The sequence below is a fragment of the Micropterus salmoides genome, unplaced genomic scaffold (genome assembly GCF_014851395.1).
Source record: "Micropterus salmoides isolate LMB-PRFRI ecotype aquatic unplaced genomic scaffold, ASM1485139v1 Ms_hic_scaffold_20, whole genome shotgun sequence".
Taxonomy (NCBI): domain Eukaryota; kingdom Metazoa; phylum Chordata; class Actinopteri; order Centrarchiformes; family Centrarchidae; genus Micropterus; species Micropterus salmoides.
This window is the reverse complement of record NW_024041151.1, coordinates 4434634-4456528: the sequence shown is the minus strand read 5'-3', so window position 1 is coordinate 4456528 and position 21895 is coordinate 4434634. Positions and strand designations below refer to the sequence as shown.

Genomic DNA, 21895 nt, shown 5'->3' with positions numbered 1-21895 from the left:
TTACTGTATAGCACATTGCGATCATGTTCAATCAGAGTGAAATTGTACACATACTCTGATGCTGGGTCTTACCTGATCAACGCTATGTCGTCTATGAGGCCGCCGTTCCCATTATAAACACTAGAGGCTCTTACTCCCAGCTTCGAGCTGGCCACGGACAGTAAATCCTCCAGAGAGCCGTACACGGCCACCACCTGTACGACAACACCGATAACACACATCAGATCACCTAACACTTCCGACATTAAACAAAATGTCTGGCATTAGCTTGTAACGCTGGCTAATGCGCGGTAAGCTAACGTTAAACTAGCCATTTTTGTTTAGCATGAATACATTTTTACTTGAATGCTAACCAACACCTATTTCCGTTTTTATCTTTCTTACCTTTCCATTTGTGGAGGTTCCGTTGACAAACAGTGTAACTCTTCTCATGGCAAAACAAGATCAACTAAAGTGTAAACTGCTCTCAGTTTCATCAATTAAAACCGAACTCATTCTTTGGCAACAATCCGTTTCCTTTCTCCTTCCTCTCTAACGGCCAATGCAGCGGAATTAGCCAATCAGCTACTTAGATCAAAACGCAGCAGCCAATCAGTAAGCCGAATGGGCGGGACCTCCATAGAAACGCAAGATAATAAATTTTTTAATTTTTATTATTAAAGTCACTTCAGTGTAGACTTCAAACGCAAAACTTTACACCAACTAAATCTGTAACAGATAAAACAGTCCATTTATATTACCTGCCCCTTCTCACAACAAATACATAACTGGTGAAAAGTAACTAAGTAGCCTGCATTCACTCACTACTCCAAACTAGTTGACCTTGCAGATTCAATTTCATAATACAATATATAATTAGCAACAGGTTCTGATATATTATATAGGATAAAAGGGAGTAAACTCACTAGCTACCAAGCAGTATACAAGTAAGTAAAAAGTGCCCCCATTACCAGCTGCAACATTAAAGTGATGAACACATTAATGCATCAATATACTACCAGTCAAAAGATTTACAACGACCCCATTTTTCTAGTTTGCATTAAAATATAAGTAGTTCAGTGAAAGAACTTGAATGGTATAAAAGTATGTAGCAAACTGCCAAAGTTACAAACGATGTTTACGTCACCAAAACTGAGCAATAAAATTGTTATTTCACTGTAGTGTGTTCTGTTTCCGTCATTAATGTATATATAATATACAAATAAAGCTTCTGAGGGTGTATTAACAGGTCGTTCCAAGATTTTTGTTCCATTTAAGGTTTTTCACTGGACTTTAGCTACTTATATTTCAATAAAAACTACAAAAGGGGGTGTTCTAAAACTTTTGCCCGGTTGTGTACATTACATTTCAAATGGACGATTCTGCATAATAAGGACTTTTACCTTTGGTATATTTTGATGCTGATACTTCTACTTAATGAATATAGGACTCTTAACTTGTAACTTCTCCCACAACATTTCATTAGTTGTCAGTTTTAATAATCACAATTAAATGAAATAAACATTTGAAATATATCAGTCTGTGTGTAATGAATGAATATAATATACAAGTTTCACTTTTGAATGGAATTACTGAAATAAATCAACTTTTTGATGATATTCTAATTATATGACCAGCACCTGTATATCTTGTCTGGCCCTCAGAGTAAACAGTCTGTGCGAGTTTTGATTTGAAAATAAGGCGTCTTTTACTTACCTTTTTGTTGTGTTGTGAGGAGTAATAAAAAAAATTACACACTAAATTTACAAAGGCCTTTATTAAACAAATCATTCACCAATACATAAAATATGAGAGCCTTTTAATATACATATAATGACTGCAAGAAATTGTGCAATTAAAAGTCCATGAGCATGTTCATTTGACAAAAAAGAGAAGACAAAAGGACACAATTATCAAAGAAACCAAAATGCTTTAAGAAACTTCCTCAGCCATATGATGGCCAGGACTTCCTTTTTTAGTTTTAAACCCCAACAACAATTTAATTTGCCCATGGCATATTTTTTTGCTTTATTTTTAAATTAAAACGCTCCAAATCAAAAGTAAACATCAAACTTTTATTTTTAACTGAACAAATTTTTAAACAACTCTGCAGCTCTGCTTTAGCCGTGCCGCAAGAGGAAGTGCAACAAGTGAAAACAATGCCTACTAACCGAAACCTCGACTACTAAACTTTAAACAATTAAACTATTAAATGCTTTGGGTCTCCGGTTAGTACTGGGAGCTGTGGGAGCGCCTCACACTTCCCGGCCGTATCCCTATAGCATCCACTACTTCAGTCTGCAAGCATGTGCGATTCAAAGAAATTAAATAAAAACACATCACAACCCCGTCTGGAAGAACAGAAGACCTTGTGAACTGTGTGTGAGCATTAAAAAGTTACTCAAGTTAAGTCAGTTGCATGAAATAACAGGATCAAAGTTCATAGTAGGTCACGATTGTGTTTGCAAACAGCAGCTCCACCCTTTCATTAAACAGCAAACACTCTGCTGCTGAAGGTCAGAACATTTAGAGCCCAAAAAGGCTTTAGACGCGTCAAGAAAAACTGTCACTGGGGAAATTGTAGGCCAGCGGTTTATGCCTGCATGTTATAGTCCAGTACGAGTGAAGCTGGTTATGTTATGGAAAAGTGCAAATAAGGCACATTAAAAAGGAAGACATTAATATACACTGGTGAGGCTTATTAAGTGAGAATGATGTCGGAGACGACATCTATCTGTGTTTGAACGTTCATATCAGACTCCAGATCCCAGGTAATCAGAATTTTACGTGCACTGCAGTAACCTGGTCCCTGTGAATCTGAATACATGCAGCGGGTTTCTCTCCTACCCTGACCTTGTTTTAACTTTTTTACATTGTGAATGGGTCTGTGTTTGTGTGAATTTTACATTAAAAAACTTCAGCGGTGGAAACGGCTCGGCCTTTGGATGGAATCATCTTTAAATACGAGGATGTTTCTCTAAGCGCGATGATAATAATAATAATAATAATAATGATGATGATGATCTTTCCTTTCGTTCATCCGCTCTGCCTTCACAGTTTCTTTCCCTGTCTGAAGTCTTTGTCCTGCACATGCAAAAATAATTAGACGGCAATAATTGAACCAGGTTTAAAGACGTTTAAGAAGAAAGTTGACCATATGAAAAGATAAGGCCCTCTTTTATAAATATATCTTTAAGTATCTTTGTCTTTGAGGCTAGAACTTAAGGACAGAAGTGGCCACTAACATCTGCTACAGAGTTAATGCTAGTTGTGAGAATTAGGTTGTCATTTTGTACTTGTGTTGTTTAACGCAGATGTTGGATAATGACAAAGTAAAAGGTTCCTCTGGTTGGAAACTCTTAAATCAATAGTACGGTTCTCGTTATTGGCAGCTCTAATTAAGCAAAGCAAACTCCTTTTTTAAACAAACAAACCCTTCTCCTCGTCTACATGAGCACTCACCGTAGTTTAAAAGATCAATGTTGTGCATTGTTTTATGGTAAAAAACTTTTTTTACGATCGTCTCTGACCACGCAGGTTTTCCTTTTCTGGCCTCTTTCCGAGTTTAGCAACACTACTCATTTCCGCTGTCCTCTGTTTCCTCATCTGTACCTTCATTCTGTCCGTCTCCGTTGCTGTCTGGGTAGTTGAGGATGTGCCGGTTGGCCTGAACGATGTACTGCTGCTGTTTGAAATACACCTTCATCACGCCCTTCATCAACACAAACGCGATGCCTCCCTGCGAGGAAAGACGGAGGAGAACAGAATGGTGTAAAAAGAACAAGTGGACTAATGATGTGATATTAAAACTACGTGACTTGTGGCCCAGATATAAAGATTTACATCGCATGAGGTAAACTCACCAGTACAGTGCGCTGAAGATTAGAGGGCATCCGTCTAAACAGTAGCCTTCCCACCAGACTGGCGATGGAGGGAAAGATGAGAGCTCCACACAGAGTCCTGGACACAGAGACGTGGTCTCCTGTACCGGCCCCGTCAGGGACACGGGGCAGATAACGGCTGGTGCCTGAGGTAAAACACACGTCTGGTCATTCGGCTGTAGTCTGTTTGGTTCCGTACTTAATGTAGGATTCCTCAAAACTACATATACCTGACATGATTCACATTTCCACCAGTGCCTGATGATGCCAGTTTTTCATAAGTGATTTAAGTATGTTTGACTAAGGAGATAAACTTTACTCTCCCGCTGCTCGCTCCACCTTAAACCAACTGTATGGAGATTCTTTAGGCTTAACTGCAGGAGATAAATACCATCCTCATCTCAATTTAAAACTTCAATTAATAGCCCAGGCTTTTATTTGCTTCAGTCACTGAACTCACGCCTTTAATTGCTTTTGCAAGAGTCTTGCTCAGCAAGGATGGGAAATATGCTACTATCAAGGTGTTTACTAGTATGACTATTATAGGTGCCTTTAAAAGAATTTTGTGGAAATATTAATTCATTTAATTCAAAAACTGAAACTTTCATATATTCTACATTCATGCCTTTTTTGTTTTAATCTTGATAATTACAGCTTACAGCTCATGGAAGTCTTTAGAATTTCAAAATAAATAATTTATAATACATAAATGTTGAGCTAAAAAGAGCTCTAATCAGCTGATTAACTCCAAACAAATGCAAAGGTTTCATCTTTACTCTCTCAGTCTGGTTCTGGTGCTCATAGTAACCTTTTCCACGATTTTCAAATTGTTTGAGATGCATCTGTACTTAAAAATTAGGCACTTTGCATCTCTCTTGTTAACCTTACCAGTAAGTCTGGATTGTTTTTATAAAATGAACTCAATGATTAAATTGTGGAGAATCTAACAAATCTAATGATGTGCATGTCCATAGTGAGGGCTGTCCCGACTAACGTTTTACATAGTGGAATCAGAATTATCAAGTCGCGGTTCCTTGCCGGTGAATTTCAAGTACTATTTAAAAACAATATAATATTCTTTGTGTGGTTCATCAATGGTGATAAATGATCCGAATGTCCCACGAGGTAGTCCGGCGGCCGCAGTTGCTTTTCCCCGGCTGCACCAAGTTGGAACCACTATTGCCTGGTCTCACGGCATTTGCAAAGAAAAATGCTGCGAGACCAGGCAATAGTGTGGTTGCAACTTGGTGCGGCCGGGGAAAGATCAGTCATTGATCTCAGCTCATATTAAGCTCACGCAGGTAGAATGTGTCTGACTTGAATGCGGCGCTTTTATACCCCACCCCTGCAGTCACCTGCAGCTCACGTTAGACTATCAAGTCAGAGAAAGTCAGCCGCCGTCATCTCGAACGCACCTATTGACAGTCAAATCAGGCTCAGCCCATCGAAGCATCGAACCTTCAACTATGCGGGGTCAGCCCTAGTTTAAACATTTATATTGGTATGCACAATCTAAGCAGCTTAGATCTAAGTCAAGCAGGTGACCCTGTGGGCTTTTAAGAGGTTCAATACATCCAGCTACTTCTATAAAAACCAGTCCAGGCTTCTAATTGAGACCTCAAATTAAACGTAGCCAGGCCAGTAAAAAAGGACAAGTGTCTACTTGGGGCTCGGCTTTTAATTGAAGTTTTACGGTATGTGAAAATAGTAGCGGTGCAACTAATGATTATTTCCCATATCAATTTATCTCCTGATTATTTTCTTAATAATTTGATACCGTTTATATCACAGAGTGAGTATGTACCTAGCTTCCCTTTGTAGGAGTATCTCTGCCACAGTCTCACTAAATAATCCTCCCAGCGGATCATCTTTCCCAGGACCAACAGCACAGGAATGGTGGGCAGACCCATCAACAGGAACAGGGGGTCGGCTCGCTCCATCACATACAGGCCCTTCTTATGTCCCACGACCTGCATGTGAACATATAACAAGGTGAAGGTCCTGCAGACTGTAACTCTCTCAGGTTTTACATTCGTTCTGTGCTAATTTATTGTTAGCTGTGAGGACCTGCATGACAGTCACAGCTCCGTATGTGACAGCCGACCAGTAGACGGTCCCGACCACCACGCCGACAGCAGCGAAGGGACTGGCCCGTGACAGAGCTCTGTCTATCTGCTGGAGGAAATACACCAACGGGCCTGAGGAAAGGCAAGAAAACACTTTAAGCTCGTCATATTCTATATTTTTCTTCGTGTCAACAAATCCAGATCCTATCAAGCTCTGTGTGTGTGCGTGTGTGTATCACGGCCTGATATTTCTTCTTCCTCCGGGCCGCAGAGATCACGTTTTCAACATTAAACTATTATATTTGTGAGGTGTTTTTAAAGATTTACGTCTCTAGTAGGAACCAATAAGCTTGGAGCTGAGAGCCACAGACAGGAAGTCAGACAATGTTGGGCGACAGACTGTCTCGTTGTTTGTTTTAGGCCCAATCTCAATGTCTTCACTCAGACTTTGAGGAGCGTTCCCTGTGAGGCTATCTGACTGTGAAATAATCAAGTGCACGACAGCAAGACATTTTGAGCCCCTTATGCACCATTTTTGTAAGTTGCATTTCTGCAGAAGCTTCCCGAGGGGGAAGCCCAGAAGAGAGAAAAATCACGGCAAACCCGCCTTATAAGAGAATAAATTTATTGCATTTTGAGCCCTTGCAGCCTCGCTACACTCAATCACTTACCAGGTAAAGTGAAATAAGTCTGTGAGGGTTCAGGGCTTAGAGCTTAGGAGGAAAATTGAGATTGGTCCACAGTCTGCACAGAGGATACGTAAACATCAAAAATATAAATAAATAAAAAGTAGAATACTGACAGCTTTATCCTTAAAGACAGTGAACTGTAGTTACTGCCGCTGAACTAATCAAACGTGCCATTTGAGGAATGTGTTAAATCTTCCTGTCGGAGTTTCTTTACTTGATAGCACAGGAGGAAAAGAATAATTTGATCACACTGGCAAAAATGTACGTCACACAGACCCTCGCAACGGCGTGGATGCGGAGACTATAAATTGGACTTTAGCCAGAGCAAAGAGAAAAGTGATATGAAATGCTTTTATTTTGTTGGGTATTTGGTTTTATGGCATCCAGTTTCAACCTCAAATGGCTTTCATGCATTTTTTTTTTTAACATTTTTTAAACCATTTTCAACCTGACAGAGATCCTGCGTGTCTGAAACCAGCCGGCGTTCAACCAATATGCCAATCTAAATAATAATAATAATAATATAATCTTTTCCCCTTGCTCTGCCATAAAGTCCATGAAGTTTGTTTTTTCGCTGTGTGACCGGTTGACCTGGACGTTCTCTGGACTTCAGAGACTTGCCATTCTTGTTGTAAAGCTTCACATACCCATCTTGGGGAAGGTGATGTGGTATTCAGTGCCACACTGCGGACAGTTCACCGCTCCTCCGCTGTTTCCTTTCTGCTTCTCGTCCAGCCAGCGCTGCAGACAGGACTGGTGGATCCATTTAGTGCAGCCTTTACACCTGCAGGGGCTCACCCACTCTGCGCTGTGGTCGTCTCGCTCAGTGGCAAAACACACCCAACAGTGTCTGGACAGCACATGCACACAGACAGACAAAACACAGTGTTACTAACATGTCAGTCAAATTACAAACAGGCTACATCAACCATCAAAAGCTACAGTGCAGTGAGCTTATATAGGAACCAATCACAGCCACTTCCTTTTCTGCATGTCCAAAATACAATCATGGAGGTATTATGTACGAAACACACACCCTGCAAGCTGCATGTTTAGACCATTAAACTTTTTAGTTTTACCAATAATGACAGATAGATAAATAAATAATTTACCCCTAGTGGTATCTTGCCATGCAATGCAAGTTTATCTGTATAGCACATTTCAACTACAAGGCATTTCAAAGTGCTTCACATAAAACATAAAAGCAACATAGAGAAAACAAAATAAAAACAGGCTAATTTACCCAGTATACCTGTTTGTTCACCCATAATTCTAACAGTTTTGTAGAATTTTCATAATTTCAATAATGGGTTACTAATAATCAGGCTTTTCACCTTCCATTGTTTTGCTTTATTGATTTCCCATCTCTCACACCAGTCAAACCTGATCCTCTTCACAGTACGATATTTATTTCCTCTTATGATGCACGCACGAAGGATGATGCAGATAAGCTTTGGTTTTATTTGTCCTGATATCCGTTTGAGACTTCTATCACCACCCAAATAGGATGGAGAGGAGTTTCACTTGTGGAGCTCGCAGCAGTAAAGAAACCATTTAAAAGATTCAAGAGCAACATGACTTCAGTAACACGTTCGTCCTCATGCCATTCCTAACAGCAGATTTCACCTCAAGTGAGAACATGTCAGATTTTTTCCATACGAGTCATGTACAGATAATGTGACTGATTTAGAGAATTGCAATGCCTTCATCATAACAACTCATGGATGAATGAAATGGTGCAATAAGACATGACTCGCACTCAGGAGGTGTGGTCTTACTTCTCAGGCTGCTCCTCAGCGAGGGCCATGGTGCTGAACGGGCTCTGCTCTCCGAGATGTTATCATGAACCCATCAGACCAGCAAGGATCTGTGAAATGAGCATTTACAGACTGACTGATTCACGGACACACATGCAACAGTTGGGTTTATTTTTATGACGGTGGAATGTATATTTTGCCAAGAACTTGCATCTGCATAAAGTGATAACGACATACTATCATAAGCCATTTATAAACATTCACTGAACAACAGTAGCATCCCACTGAAGTTGTGGCCACCTGATAAAGTCCAATATTTACTCTCCTTTAAGCTTTGGTTTCTACTAAGGCTGCACAATTCTTTAAAATAACAACAACAACAAAAACACACAGACAACCTATTGCTATTATGTTATTACAAATTTGAGATATAATTAAGGATCAGCGGGAATGATAATTTTGGCATCACAATTTTAATTTTCAATTAAAGAAATATTAATTGTTGGGGTCTTTACCAAACTTTTTTTTTTTTTTTTATTACGTCTGAAGGAAAACATTTGTAGGACAAGGCGTCTCTGCAGCACCACAGTACTTCACTTAAGTACAAGTTTGAGGTAATTTTACTTTACTTGACCATTTAATGTAAAACTTCACTTAAAAGTCGAGTCCCAGTTAGACGCCTGTCCCTTTTACTGGCAGTAAAATCAGTTTTATTGCCAGGTATGTGTACACATACGGGGAATTTGACTCAGGATTGGACATTGCTCATGATGTGCTTACTTATACAATAATAATATAATAATAATAATAATATCAGACACAAACTACAGAGTAGACAACACTAATATACACACTATGAACCAAACAATATAGACTTATTGACAAATAGTGCAGTAATCAGAGTGCAAAGGATGCAAGAGTAAACTATTCTCATTATGTACATGTTGACGGTGGATATGATATACAGGTACACATGTTTGGAAAAATAAACACAGGCCTGGTCTGTTTTTTGATAGAAGTTATCTGCCTATGATTCAAGAAAATAAAACCCAGAGTTATTAATTTAAATTTTATGGTGTCTAACTAATCTAACTGTTACCCCACTACATTTATGTCACAGCTATAACGTTACCAGTTATTTTGAAGATATTGATTTTAGATCAATCTGATCAACAGAATTTTATATTTTATATATATAAAAACCTTAATTAAAAATTTGTTCCACTTTGCCAACATTAGAAAGCTGCTTACTTTGGCACTTTACTTTTTACATTTACTTTCACTTTATCCTCGCCAACCGAAGACAGAAACCACTTTATGTTTGGTCCTGATGGTGAAACCAAACTAGTGACACAAATTTTGTCCCCAAACAGACTCTATAAAGTCCAAAGTTTGTGCACAAAGTGAGACGTGTGACAAAGCACCTGAACACACAAACTGAAACCAATAGTAAAACTCTTCTTGCGAAACAAGCTAGCAGCTATAGTTTTAATTTAAAATAAAGAGCATAAACATCGCCCTGTAATTTCACAGACTTTTAACTATCTTATGTTTTCTGCCCTCATAAAACTCTCATGCTAACATGAGTTAGCTCATTAACGTCAACTTCAGGAAGGTGTTAACTTTACATTATAAACAGCATCTAAACCACGTTAACAGATAGTATAACTAACCTCTTTGCCTTTCAGTTTAAAAACGACTCTGTGATACTAATATAAAAACACCACATACCTGAAAAATATGTCTAAATATATCAAGTTTTCACTGTCAAACACGAACTTCTGCGCTGTGTTTTCCTCACACGGCCCGGACAAGAGCATGTTAGCTAAGCATTTACAGCTTCATGATTGGTCGGTGGCCGGGCTCCAAGAAGCGTTCTGATTGGTCAGCGGCTGTGACGGTGATTGCTGCATTCAGGGCCTGCGGGAAACCACAGAATTCTAACTTTCGGCGTGAAAACACCGTCCGTGTCATTGTTTTGGCGACAACAAGCAATCAGAGGAGGAAAATAATTAAGAATCACGTCGTGCCTGTACTTTGCTTGAGTTTATCCTCATTATGCTTATTTATACCGCTGCTTCACTACATTTCAGAGGGCTTCATATTTTAAATTTTATCATTATTGTTAAAAATAGTTTCATTAATTGAGATACCCAGTATTTAAATCAATTAAAATGAGGGTCTCTTCCACCGACAACTCATTTAATTCCTACTTGCATGTTATCCAAATGATTATCCAAACGGGGTCCATTGTGCAAAGTGAATTCTGCCTTTTGATACTTTTGTACTTTACTCGAGTGTATTTTGAATATTTAAACTTACATCAGCAGACATGATGATTGAAACAGTTTATTAATGACTTTTAACATCCATAACTGCACACTTAATGGCTAGAACCTTTAATTCGTGATGTATTAACACTTATAACTGCACAAATGATGATTAAACCCTTTATTAAAGACATTTCATCATGTCGTATAGCTGCACACTTGATGGCTTATTAGAAAGTGTGAAACACATTAGCACTGATAAATGAATTACCACCTCATTATCACTAAATAGAAAGCAAAAAAAAACCCCAAATGGATTTTTACTGGCAATCTAAAATTATTTATGACCTCATACCTGATCTGTGAGACTTTAGAAAATAATTTATCAAGTATTAAAACGTATAAACCCTTTGTAAATGCTGAGCTGAGTACTCTTTATAAACGTATAGTTATTATTTAATCGTACCCAATAGATCAGAATAAACAAGAAAATATTAACTGGGTATTATTTTCACAAAGACATGTTGTGGTTTACACATTACAGGGTGGACAAAACGCTGCTGCTCTTTGACAGTAACGCATGGCCACATGGTTAAACGCTGTGATTGGTTAACCCTCCTGTCAGTCAAGAAACTAGTGAAGGTGATTGGCCGATTCTCCTGTCAGTCAATCCGATGTTGTTGTGGTAGGGAGGCGGTCAGACCCTCCTCCTCCGCAGCAGCAGCAGCACCGGGGCGTCGAGACGGCGGAGTGCACAGTGACAGGGCGTGTTGTCATTTACATGATTAAAACACTAAACCGGGAGGAATACACACACGGATCGATAGAAACATATCTTAAATACACAGTCCGTCATGGAATCCTATGACATTTTAGCTAACCAGCCTGTTGTGATTGATAATGTAAGTATGATGATGTCATTCATCCACACCCAAACCGAGGCCGCTGGCTGGCTAGCTGTTAGCTTACAGAGCTATTGTGTTAAAGCTAACAGTATAGATTGTGGATCTCGGTCACGCTCGTTAGTTGTGCAGTAGTTACCGGCATTGCACGTTAAACGACGTTGGCATTGCTCCAGCTGCTAGTATGTATAGCGAACTTGATTTATCCAGAGCTAGCTAAAGCTGTAGCTAGCTTACAGCAGCACTAACCGGCTAGCTAAGCTTCGGTTTGCTGTCCGTGGTACTGGAGCTGGATCGAAATGCTAAACAGCTAGCATAGCGGACTGAGCTGTCAAGGATGTAAGAGATGCATGTAAGATTCATTCTGAGGCATTAGCTGAACACGATGCCGATTAACTGCGTCTTCATATGAAGCACAAACAGCAGCGTCGCTGTGAGCGTCCGGTTCAGCAGGTCAGGGGAAAGTTCAGGTCCAGATAAAAAAAAAACAACCTCTATGCCTAGAGCTGTCAAGTCTGGACTGGATTGTCCCAGAGAGGCTAACGTTACTTTAAAACTGTTTTAGATTTGTGAAACTTTTATTCTGTTTGTGGAAATCCAAAAAAGGACGATTTATATGCTGTTTATTTTTGTTTTTGTTTTTTTTTTACATGTAGACCACATTGGACCAGATCAAGATAAAAAAAAAAAAAACTGGAGCTGTCAAATCTGGCCTAAATTGTCCCAGAGAGGCTAAACTTTATGGAAAAAAAGTTTCAGATTTGTGAAACCTTTATTCTGTTAGTGGAAATCCTAAAAAGGACGATTTATATGCTGTTGTTTTTTACTTTTACATGTAGACCAGATCCAGATAAAACTCTTTCTATAGCTGGCTTTGTGTCTTCATATGAAGCACAAACAGTAGCTTTGCTTTGAGCACACGGATGTTAGCAATGCAGTTAAAGGAATACAAACAGCACGTTTTTGATTGCTGGTGTTACACTATATTCTGTGACCTGAATAGATTTCCAGCTAGCTATATGTTAGTGCCATTGCTAATCTGTGTTATATATTCTCTTTTGGCAGGTGTTGCCAATACCTGTTCTCCTCCATTAATATACAGAGTGCCAGAATAGCTGCTAAGCAAACATTTTGATTGTTAATAATCTGATCTTTGACACAGGAAAACACACGTACTTTTATGGCTGTGAAAGCAGAAACTGTAGAGGAAGCTTACAGGTGTGTCTGCAGAGCGCAACACCTCACCTGTTGATATTTGGTAAACGCATACATCGAACAAGCTATCTCATCAGAAAATAGTTTGTGGTGAAGTATGTTTAAAAACGTTTGCATTGTCATTGGAGCTGAAATTCAGATACATTTACAGAATTTGCCATAACATCAGTGTTGTGTGTAAATTTGTTCCCTCCTCAAAAAACCTCTCCCATTCCTTCAAATAACACTGCACGCTGTGGTTGGCGTTAGGTTAAAGGGAAACTCAAATGAATGCAACAGAAACAGACTTTAGGACGTCGTCTGCTGTAAATGCATATTTATATATTTATAGTGTCGGCCTTGCTAGTCATGACAGCACAGGACAAAGTAGCTCTTGAGACAGCAGCGATCTAGGACACACAGTGTTTCTTCTGGCTGCTGGTGTCTGAGCATGAGTGTGTGACTGCTGGTGGCCTCAGGTTGTGTCTTATGACCTCTCGCACTGTTTAGAGATTAAAGCTTCGCTGCTCTTAGTTCAACCATAACTCTGTGATTTTGGGCCTAAATGTCATGCCTGTCTTTTCTTCAGGGTTCGGGGGTTATCAAGGCTGGTTTTGCAGGCGACCAGATCCCCAAATACTGTTTCCCTAACTAGTAAGTGTTGCTTGACCTCTTCCAACAGCACCTAGATTAAAAGGATATATGTAGTATGTATAATGTTAACTTTATAGTAACGAGGATTTTATTGATTAATTAAAGTGTTTTTAAATGCCAGAATTTTGTGACATATTCAGAGTTGTGCACATATTCCTTATTATTTTATATTTTGTCAGTTTTATATTTGTATAAGTACAAATCCTCTCCACCTGTAGTACGTTTGGAAACACAAATCCAGAGTAATGCACATGTAAATAACTGCCACGTTGTTTTGTTTTTCTTTTACACAGAGTTATTCCATAATTCTTTTGTAACTTGCATCTGTTTATTCAATATTTGTATATTTTGTAAAGTTATTTATGTCAGCTGTATGTTTATGTCTTTGTCTGGCACCTAATCACCATAGAAAATTCCTGGTATGTGTAAAATATAACTTGAAAATAAAGCTCTCTCTGATTCTGAGTGTAAATCCCAAAGATGTGTAATTTACAATCTTGTAACAGAGAGCAAAGCAGAAAATATTATACACATTTAAGAGGCTGATGATTTTTGCTTGAAAAGTGAGACAAATAATAAACTGAAATCAGAAAAGTTGCAGATTAATTTTCTGAAACTTGTCTTAAAATTTCAGCTCATATCTGGTGTCAGATATGTTTAGTTTAACTCAATTTTGCATACTTGTCTGTGTTATATTTACTGTCTGACTGTTCATTTCTGTGTGTGTGCTGCACAGTGTGGGGCGTCCCAAGCATGTGCGTGTGATGGCAGGGGCCCTGGAGGGAGACCTCTTTATCGGACCCAAGGCAGAAGTAAGACACAAACACACACTTCTGCTTTCTTTACATCAGTTCCTGTATATGGAGGAATTTTTAGGCAGCAAACTCCAGAATCACACAGGAGGACTTCTTCCAGATAATGCCTTGAAGATATGTTTGTGCACAATGTGTACTTTTATTCAGAAATATAACTACAAATTCAACAAAAACAAATCACCTCTATTCCCCCAGTAATCTGTAATGCACTGGAGATTTTGGACCTGTGACAGTGACATTACCAGGAAGGTGTGGAACACATCTTTAAACTCTTTGGAGCTCTTCCAGTTCTTTCTGTTATTGTACAGCCAAGTTCAAGATTGTCGTCTGTATAAGAACCATAGGAATCAATACAATAATACAATATAATAACAGGTTCTTCTACCACGTTGCTCTCAAGAAAACACAAATATAATACTTATATTGTCCTGTCAGTCTGTGTCAGAAGTTGCGGAGCATTAACTGGGAGCTGTTACAGTTTCCCACATATACGTTGGTTTTGAGCGTTTCAGTAGGCTACTTCATTAACTAGCCTCCTCAACATGTGGTGCACATGCTGTTGTGAAAATGGACAAATCCAGAATACTAGATCTGTGTTGTTTTGGCAACTTTATATTAGAAATAGAATTATACCTGCCGTTCCCTCTGCGGGAAACACTGTTAGCATATTTTTTGTCGTGCAGATCAAATAATTGTGTTGATTTAGGAGTTGATATTTCTGTATGTAAACTCTCATCCCAACTTGTCACCATTTTTCTGTTGCTATTTTGCACAGATGTAGCTACACAGCCAGCTTGCTATGTAAAAAAATAAAAATAAAAATAAAAAAATGGCGCCCCGATATTTAATCCCGCCCAAAAGCTGGGGTTTGCTGATTCCAATAAATGGAACAATCAGAAATGAGCAAAACACCAGGGGCACCCTTGTAGCTTAGGCCTAAAGACGTACACCATGAACCACAACCTGTCCACAACTGTTGTTGCACCTCCCCCTCCCCATGTCGTCTCTCTATTATATTTAATAAAGGGATAAAAATGTCTCAAAAATATTTTTTAGAAGACGTAGACCGGCTGCAGAGAAGCTTCCCCACATCATCATGCTGCCACCGCCAGGCTTCATGGTGGGAGTGTTGTGTGCCTGCTGGTGTGCAGAGTTGGGATCATACTAGCATTTAGTTTGATATCTCTAAAGCTCGGTTTTTATCACATCCCAGAACTTTGTTCCGCTTTGTCTCCCTCGGGCCTTCAGGCAAAAACAAGCTGAGATGTCATGTGAGAGTCAGAGACAACAGCTGCTGTAGTTTAGTGAACAACGTTTAGTTTTCAGGGAGTTGTCATGTAGAAAAAACATTAATCTCATACAAGGCAGTGCTAGCCTCAAAAACCCAGCTGTTTTCTAACATTAACTTAGCTCTCCTTAGTAGCTAGGCTCCTTACATGCTTGCTAATAACGTTTTTAAACTGGGTCTCCGACATTCAGAGCGTTGTGTTGGACAGATTTGTGCAGCTCTGTTCATGAGGGAGAGAGAGTGAGCTACGATTTTAAGTAGGCCTAGTAAAAAAATCAATATGTGGCGGTCAGTGTTGATATTGTGGCGAGCCGCCACAAATAAATGAACGTATGGGAAACACTGCAAGGAGAAGAGATGAGATTTAGCAACTAGCTTGCTTCCATGTGCATCCACTGGACAGGTAGACACAAACACTAAGAACGCAATTAATACAAACACAAGTTCAAAATACATCCGTATGTCCACAGTTAGTTTCCTTCATAACATCTGCAGTTTTTGAAGCATGTGACTAAATCATTGTCTCAGTAGCCTGAAAGAGCATTACCAAATCTTTTGTACAAAGAAAGGAACCCAGAAATGGTGAAATAATGCAAATTTACAAATGCATTTTAGCTTCAATCCTTGATTTTTTTTTCCTTTAATTAATCCCTTGTCTTTGTCTGTGATCATCAGGAGCACAGGGGTTTGTTGTCGGTTCGGTATCCGATGGAGCACGGGATAGTGAAGGACTGGAACGACATGGAGAGGATCTGGCAGTACGTTTATTCCAAGGAGCAACTGCAGACTTTCTCCGAGGAGGTTAGCGCCTCTCTTCTCGCTACATGATAATCGGGTCACATTCTTGGTAGATCTGATGTCGCAGCGTCAGTAATCCTGTCCTGTTCGGTATCTTTGCTAGCATCCTGTGCTGCTCACTGAAGCTCCCCTCAACCCCAGCAAGAACAGGGAGAAGGCTGCGGAAGTTTTCTTTGAGACCTTCAACGTTCCTGCTCTCTTCATCTCCATGCAGGCTGTCCTTAGCTTGTAAGTACACATTACATTTCACGGACAAACACCTGTTTAATGGCTCTGTACTTCAGTTTAGTATCCACCCAGCATCCACTTTATGAGGTACAACTCCTCGGTTTATGTTGAGTTCTGCAACTTCTTCGTGGTTTGAATACAAAAAACTGTTAATCACGCTCACATAACTGCTGACTGGAGTGAGGCAGAGGCTCTGTGTGGAGTAGAAGGTGTTGGTGCGTCAGAAAGGCCTGTTGTTAACCACACTATCTGCACAATTTACCAAATGTTAAAAAACATTTACTGTAAAACAAACAGGAGTGGCCGCCCCTGTTTGTTTGATACTAAATCTACATTTTACTGAGGATTAAACCCTGAACAAAAACCATCCAGTTAGCCAGGTTAGAGGAGAAGAACATTAAGCTGCAGCAGACACGCACGCAATCTCTAAAACTAGAAGAAGAATCATCAGCTGGTTTGACACTCCTCTGTTATGACGAGCTCACACAGTGTCAGAAGTTACTACAAACGGCATCATTTCAAGGATCCTTGACCATATTTGGGTGAGAGGGCTTGCTTGGTTTGCAAGGTGCATCCGTAATTCCTGATATTAACTAGCTTAAAACAAAATGTCCTTACCAGAAAAATTTACAGCCGACTCCTAATAAGCTTTTTCACCTGCGCTGGTTAAAGATACAAAGTGCAGCAGAGAGAAGTCGCTTCTATCCTGATTGACAGCTCACCATGAGCATTATACCCTAAACAAAAACCATTCAGTTGAGAAGAGAAGAACATGAAGCTGCAGCAGACTCGTGATCACATGAATTTCTCCAGTTGAAGCACATGTACGTCCTTCGTGTGTTCGTGACTTTCGGGCAACACACAGATATCTGTGGAGACCCTCAAGGAGAAGAAAATGTACATCTTTCAGAACTTCATGGCTACACAGATGTGGAAATATAATTTTAGTTTAAGGTGCAGGTTTGCTATAAAAACAGTGTCTGAAATGTAGCGATCTGCTGCTAGCAACATTAGCATTGTAGCTAAGGTGGTGCCGTCAATCACAAGATAGCCCCGCCCTAAAGCCTCCCCTGCTTTCTGGTCTCTGTTCCTCTAAATGGGACCATAATTTACTAAATGAACATCATGCTGTGTTGAAGAAGACTTGAAACTAGCGACTGAGACCATAAACTCATCAGGAAAGTGTTTACTGAGGGAATAAATCAGCTGACAAGTAGAAACATTTTCTCATATTCTTATACAATCTGACTTCTTTTTGCAGTGTTGAAGTCCCAGCCAAACTCGAGGCTTCAAAACGGCAGTCCACAAACCAGCGTGTGACGTCACGATGACTACGTCCACTTCTTACATACAGTCAATGTTTGCAACCAGTGGAGTCGCCCCCTGCTGGCTGTTAGAAAGAATGCAGGTTTAAGGCACTTCAGCATTGTCTTCACTTTTCCGACCCGGAGGTTCCTGGTGTTCCTTAGTGTCAGTGCAGCGTGATTTTAGGACTGAAGTGAACCTAAACATTGTTCCAGACCTTTTGCGTCACTTCCTGGTTCAGTTGAACCTTTATCACACAGAAACATACTGATTAGAAGGACATGACAAGCGTGGATCCTGTGGTCTGTAAATGGGACGTGACTGGCCTCTGTTTCTTGCAGGTACGCCACAGGTCGTACCACTGGTGTTGTGTTGGATTCAGGGGATGGTGTCACCCACGTGGTGCCAATCTACGAGGGCTTTGCCATCCCACACTCCATCATGCGCGTGGACATTGCTGGGCGAGACGTCTCGCGGTATCTCCGTCTGCTGCTGCGCAAGGAAGGCTACAACTTCAACACCTCCGCAGAGTTCGAGGTTGTTCGCACCGTCAAAGAGGTACGGTGGTCCGTGTGAATTGGTTTGAAATCTGAAGAACTTTATGAATACTAATCAAACGTGTTTCCAACTTTGCAGAGAGCCTGTTATCTATCTCTCAACCCGCAAAAGGACGAGACTTTAGAGACAGAGAAGGCTCAGTATGTTCTCCCTGATGGAAGCACTTTAAACGTGAGTCGAACTGATGCTGAGAAGTGTTTTTGGAAGGACGTTCAGTGTTTCAAAATCTTCCTCCTCTGTGAAAACCTCCTCCCCATCCTGACCACAAACCCTGAAATGTGACCTTGTTTTGTTTTTTAGATCGGCCCGGCCAGGTTCCGCGCTCCAGAGCTGCTGTTCAGACCCGACCTGATAGGAGATGAAAGCTCGGGGATCCACGAGGTCCTGGCTTATGCTATCCAGAAGTCTGACATGGACCTCAGACGCACACTGTTCTCCACTATAGTATTGTGTGGGGGATCGACATTGATCAAAGGTTGGTGTTAAGTGATGGAAGGTAGTCATTCACCTGTTAAAGCCCTCTATTCTTAAACGCTATAGTCTTTAATACGCTCCTGCTAGCAACATTAGCACTGTAGCTAAGGTGGTGGCGTTTACTACAGGAGGGGAAAATATTACGCCCTTGTTTTTCTGCTTTTATGTGAAAATGCCTTTGGGCTGTCGCTGCTTCTAATACCAAATATTAATAAGAGAAATAAATAACCAACCCTCTGTCTCACAGATATAAACGCTCACTCACTGAATCTGTCTCTTTTCTTCCAGGCTTTGGGGAAAGACTACTAACTGAAGTCAAGAAGCTCGCACCCAAAGACGTGAAGATCAAGGTAGGTTTAGTTTTTGTTGTTCAGTTTGCTGCACTGGGTCTACGTGACATGCCTGTCAATGAGTAACGTCTCTTTCTCTGCTGCACCATCTTTACACTTTCTGGAGCCTGAAATTAACCTGAGAATGTATTTTTTGGCACTTATTATTATTTATGATGTATTTAATTAGTTACGGACTTTGTTTTAAACACATAGGGCTGAAAGATAATCCGCAAATAAAATCATATATTGATTATTTGATTATTATTATTGACAGGAGAATGGTCATTTGTGCTTTTAAATTTGTTACGGTGTGATTTTTGATGGGCTCCAGACCAAACAAGCTTGTTCCATCATGACTGGAGAATATGATTTGTAGGCCAGGCCACGTCTCTGTAGCGCCACAGTGCCCCTATTTATAACGGCATGTTGTGACACATTTTACCTTTTATCAAGAAACTGCAGCTCCTGCGATTTGGATGTGACACTTGTGCCGTTTTTTCATTACCAGTATCAGATCAGCTCGCCTCGTCTGCGATGGAAAGCATCCTCCGATTTCCATTGCAGATAGTACCCCTCAATTTAGCCGGTCGTCATTGCGACGCCTCACACGCTCCTCCTGCGGGTTGGCGCAGGCTTCCCCCGCCGCCAATTGCGTAGCTCCTCAACTCCGAAAACTTTCAAGCACATTTTTGTTCCGCCATCACTTTTCGTAAAACTGTCAATATTCGAAATCTACACAGCTGATTTGTCACCTCAAAACTTCTCAGAGGTGGATTTAGTGATGAAATAATGTATGAAAACTGTAAAATATAAAACTTTCTGTCGCTGGCCTCTGTCTGGTGCAGCAATGATGATGCAGTGAACAGTGACGATTCTCTCTGACCAATCAGCAGTCTGCTGTGTTTTCACGTCACAGGTGCAGGTACAACATTTCCACAATGGAAAACCAAAAAAAGGCGAGTCGAGCTGGTACCGTGCAGTGGAAAAGCGGCTTTGGCCACACTGTAATATTGATAATATTGATTAATTTTTCAGCCTTTTGAATTAGATTTTAATTCATGTACTCAGAGAGGGAGACATGGACAGTTTTCTGCTGCTACATCTCAGCTCGGTTTTACTTTTTCTTTCTTAAATTACAGTCACACAGCATGTCGTCACATCGAAATAAGCATGCAAATGTGTATTTAGCTCAGTTTTTATTATAAAACACGCAAAGCGAGCACAAAACAACTTGAGCTACATTAGAAATGTGTCTGCTGAAGGACAGGAGACGTGAGCTGAGCTGTATGGACGCGAGGCGTTAACAGTCACACATCTTGAATGCTCTGTAAAAAATTTGTTTTGTGACTGGTCGTTGCTTTATTTCCTGTCCAGATTTCTGCTCCCCAGGAGAGGCTGTACTCCACATGGATTGGGTAAGAATTCAGTGTTGACCCGTGAATAAGGATGAGACGCGTGACATTTGATAAAACCTGTGATCTGACTGGCCTTTTTCCTCCCGGCAGCGGCTCTATCCTGGCATCGTTGGACACCTTTAAAAAGATGTGGGTGTCGAAGCGGGAATACGAAGAAGACAGAGCACGTGCCATCCACAGGAAGACCTTCTAGTTAGGGGCCGGCGCCTTGCGATTGCCCCCAGAACTGCCCTCAAATCTCCCCCATCATACTGTCGGAGACTCCCGTACTCCTGCACCATCTCCGGGTACCTCTGCGTCGTCCTTTATAAACCACTGTCAGTCTCCTGCTTTACCCCTCCACTCAGAGAAACGCACACGTTTATGTGTGGTCGTTTCTATATTTACCTCCTTTTTTCCATTCGCCTCCTTTTCCCCGACTTCCTCCTGCTGTAGGGTGACGGTGAGAGCCCCCGCCTCCCTCCAAACATCCCAAACATTCACATACAGAGGGCCGTCAGGGTATCTGGGAGGATTAGCACTGTGGACTCTTACTACAGGCCATGCTATACTATCATTTAGTCCACATTGAAGTATTGGAATGCTCTCTTGCCTACAAAGCCCTGCAAGGTTTAGAATATCATGAAATGTCAATAAACATGAATGTTTTTTTTTTGTTTTTTTGCTACCGTTGAAATTTCCATTCCAAACCGAAGATTTAGGTTTTTACTTGATGTCCATTTTGTAGACTTTTTCTGTTTCTGGCTCGTAAAGAACAAAGGATTGAAGTACTATAGACGTGTATAGTGCAAGTGTCAGTGAGCAGGCAGAAGGTAAAGATAACCACTGTATTATAAATCTGACCTTAAGTGCACAGTTACCACCTGGGAGCAAAGTTGAAGCGGTTAATTTATCACCCAACTGATTAAACTGAAGTAGCTTTTTATGTCCTTATAACCAATGAAATGTTTCTACATGAACATGACATCCCGTGTTTGTGTTGATGAGGAAAATGTTCAGTACAGTCGGCGTTTTGTCTCAGCTGACAGGATTAAAACAAAGTGTAGAAAAATGCCTTGATATTTTTTATTATTATTATTTATTTTGGGGGAAATTCATCATGGGTTCCGTGTTAACAGCGACTTAGAAGTGTAGTATTTTTCAGCCCGGGGTCTTATTCTCATAATCAAGAACACACACACACACTTTCAATAACTCTCTGATTTCATTTTGGGGAGGTGAAACGGCCTCCAGCGCAGCAATATTGATCAGAGCCACAGCTGGAATCACTCTCATGTGTCTCGACTTTAC

At 40.4% G+C, this 21895-nt stretch overlaps 2 protein-coding genes across 2 annotated transcripts; one reads left to right on the top strand and one right to left on the bottom strand.

Moving 5' to 3' along the window:
• Positions 1-1737: 1737 nt before the first annotated feature.
• Positions 1738-10222, bottom strand: march5l (membrane-associated ring finger (C3HC4) 5, like). The gene is made up of 7 exons (XM_038733875.1): positions 10104-10222; positions 8394-8482; positions 7263-7465; positions 5928-6058; positions 5665-5830; positions 3843-4006; positions 1738-3718 (listed from the first exon to the last, which is right to left on the bottom strand). The coding sequence occupies exons 2-7, from the start codon at positions 8420-8422 to the stop codon at positions 3554-3556; spliced, it is 858 nt and encodes a 285-aa protein (XP_038589803.1). The 5' UTR covers positions 8423-8482; positions 10104-10222; the 3' UTR covers positions 1738-3553.
• Positions 10223-11352: 1130 nt separating this feature from the next.
• On the top strand, positions 11353-21658 carry actr1b (actin related protein 1B). The gene is made up of 11 exons (XM_038733882.1): positions 11353-11544; positions 13328-13392; positions 14129-14204; positions 16171-16296; positions 16397-16521; positions 18168-18384; positions 18463-18555; positions 18685-18859; positions 19147-19208; positions 20565-20605; positions 20696-21658. The coding sequence occupies exons 1-11, from the start codon at positions 11497-11499 to the stop codon at positions 20796-20798; spliced, it is 1131 nt and encodes a 376-aa protein (XP_038589810.1). The 5' UTR covers positions 11353-11496; the 3' UTR covers positions 20799-21658.
• Positions 21659-21895: the final 237 nt, after the last annotated feature.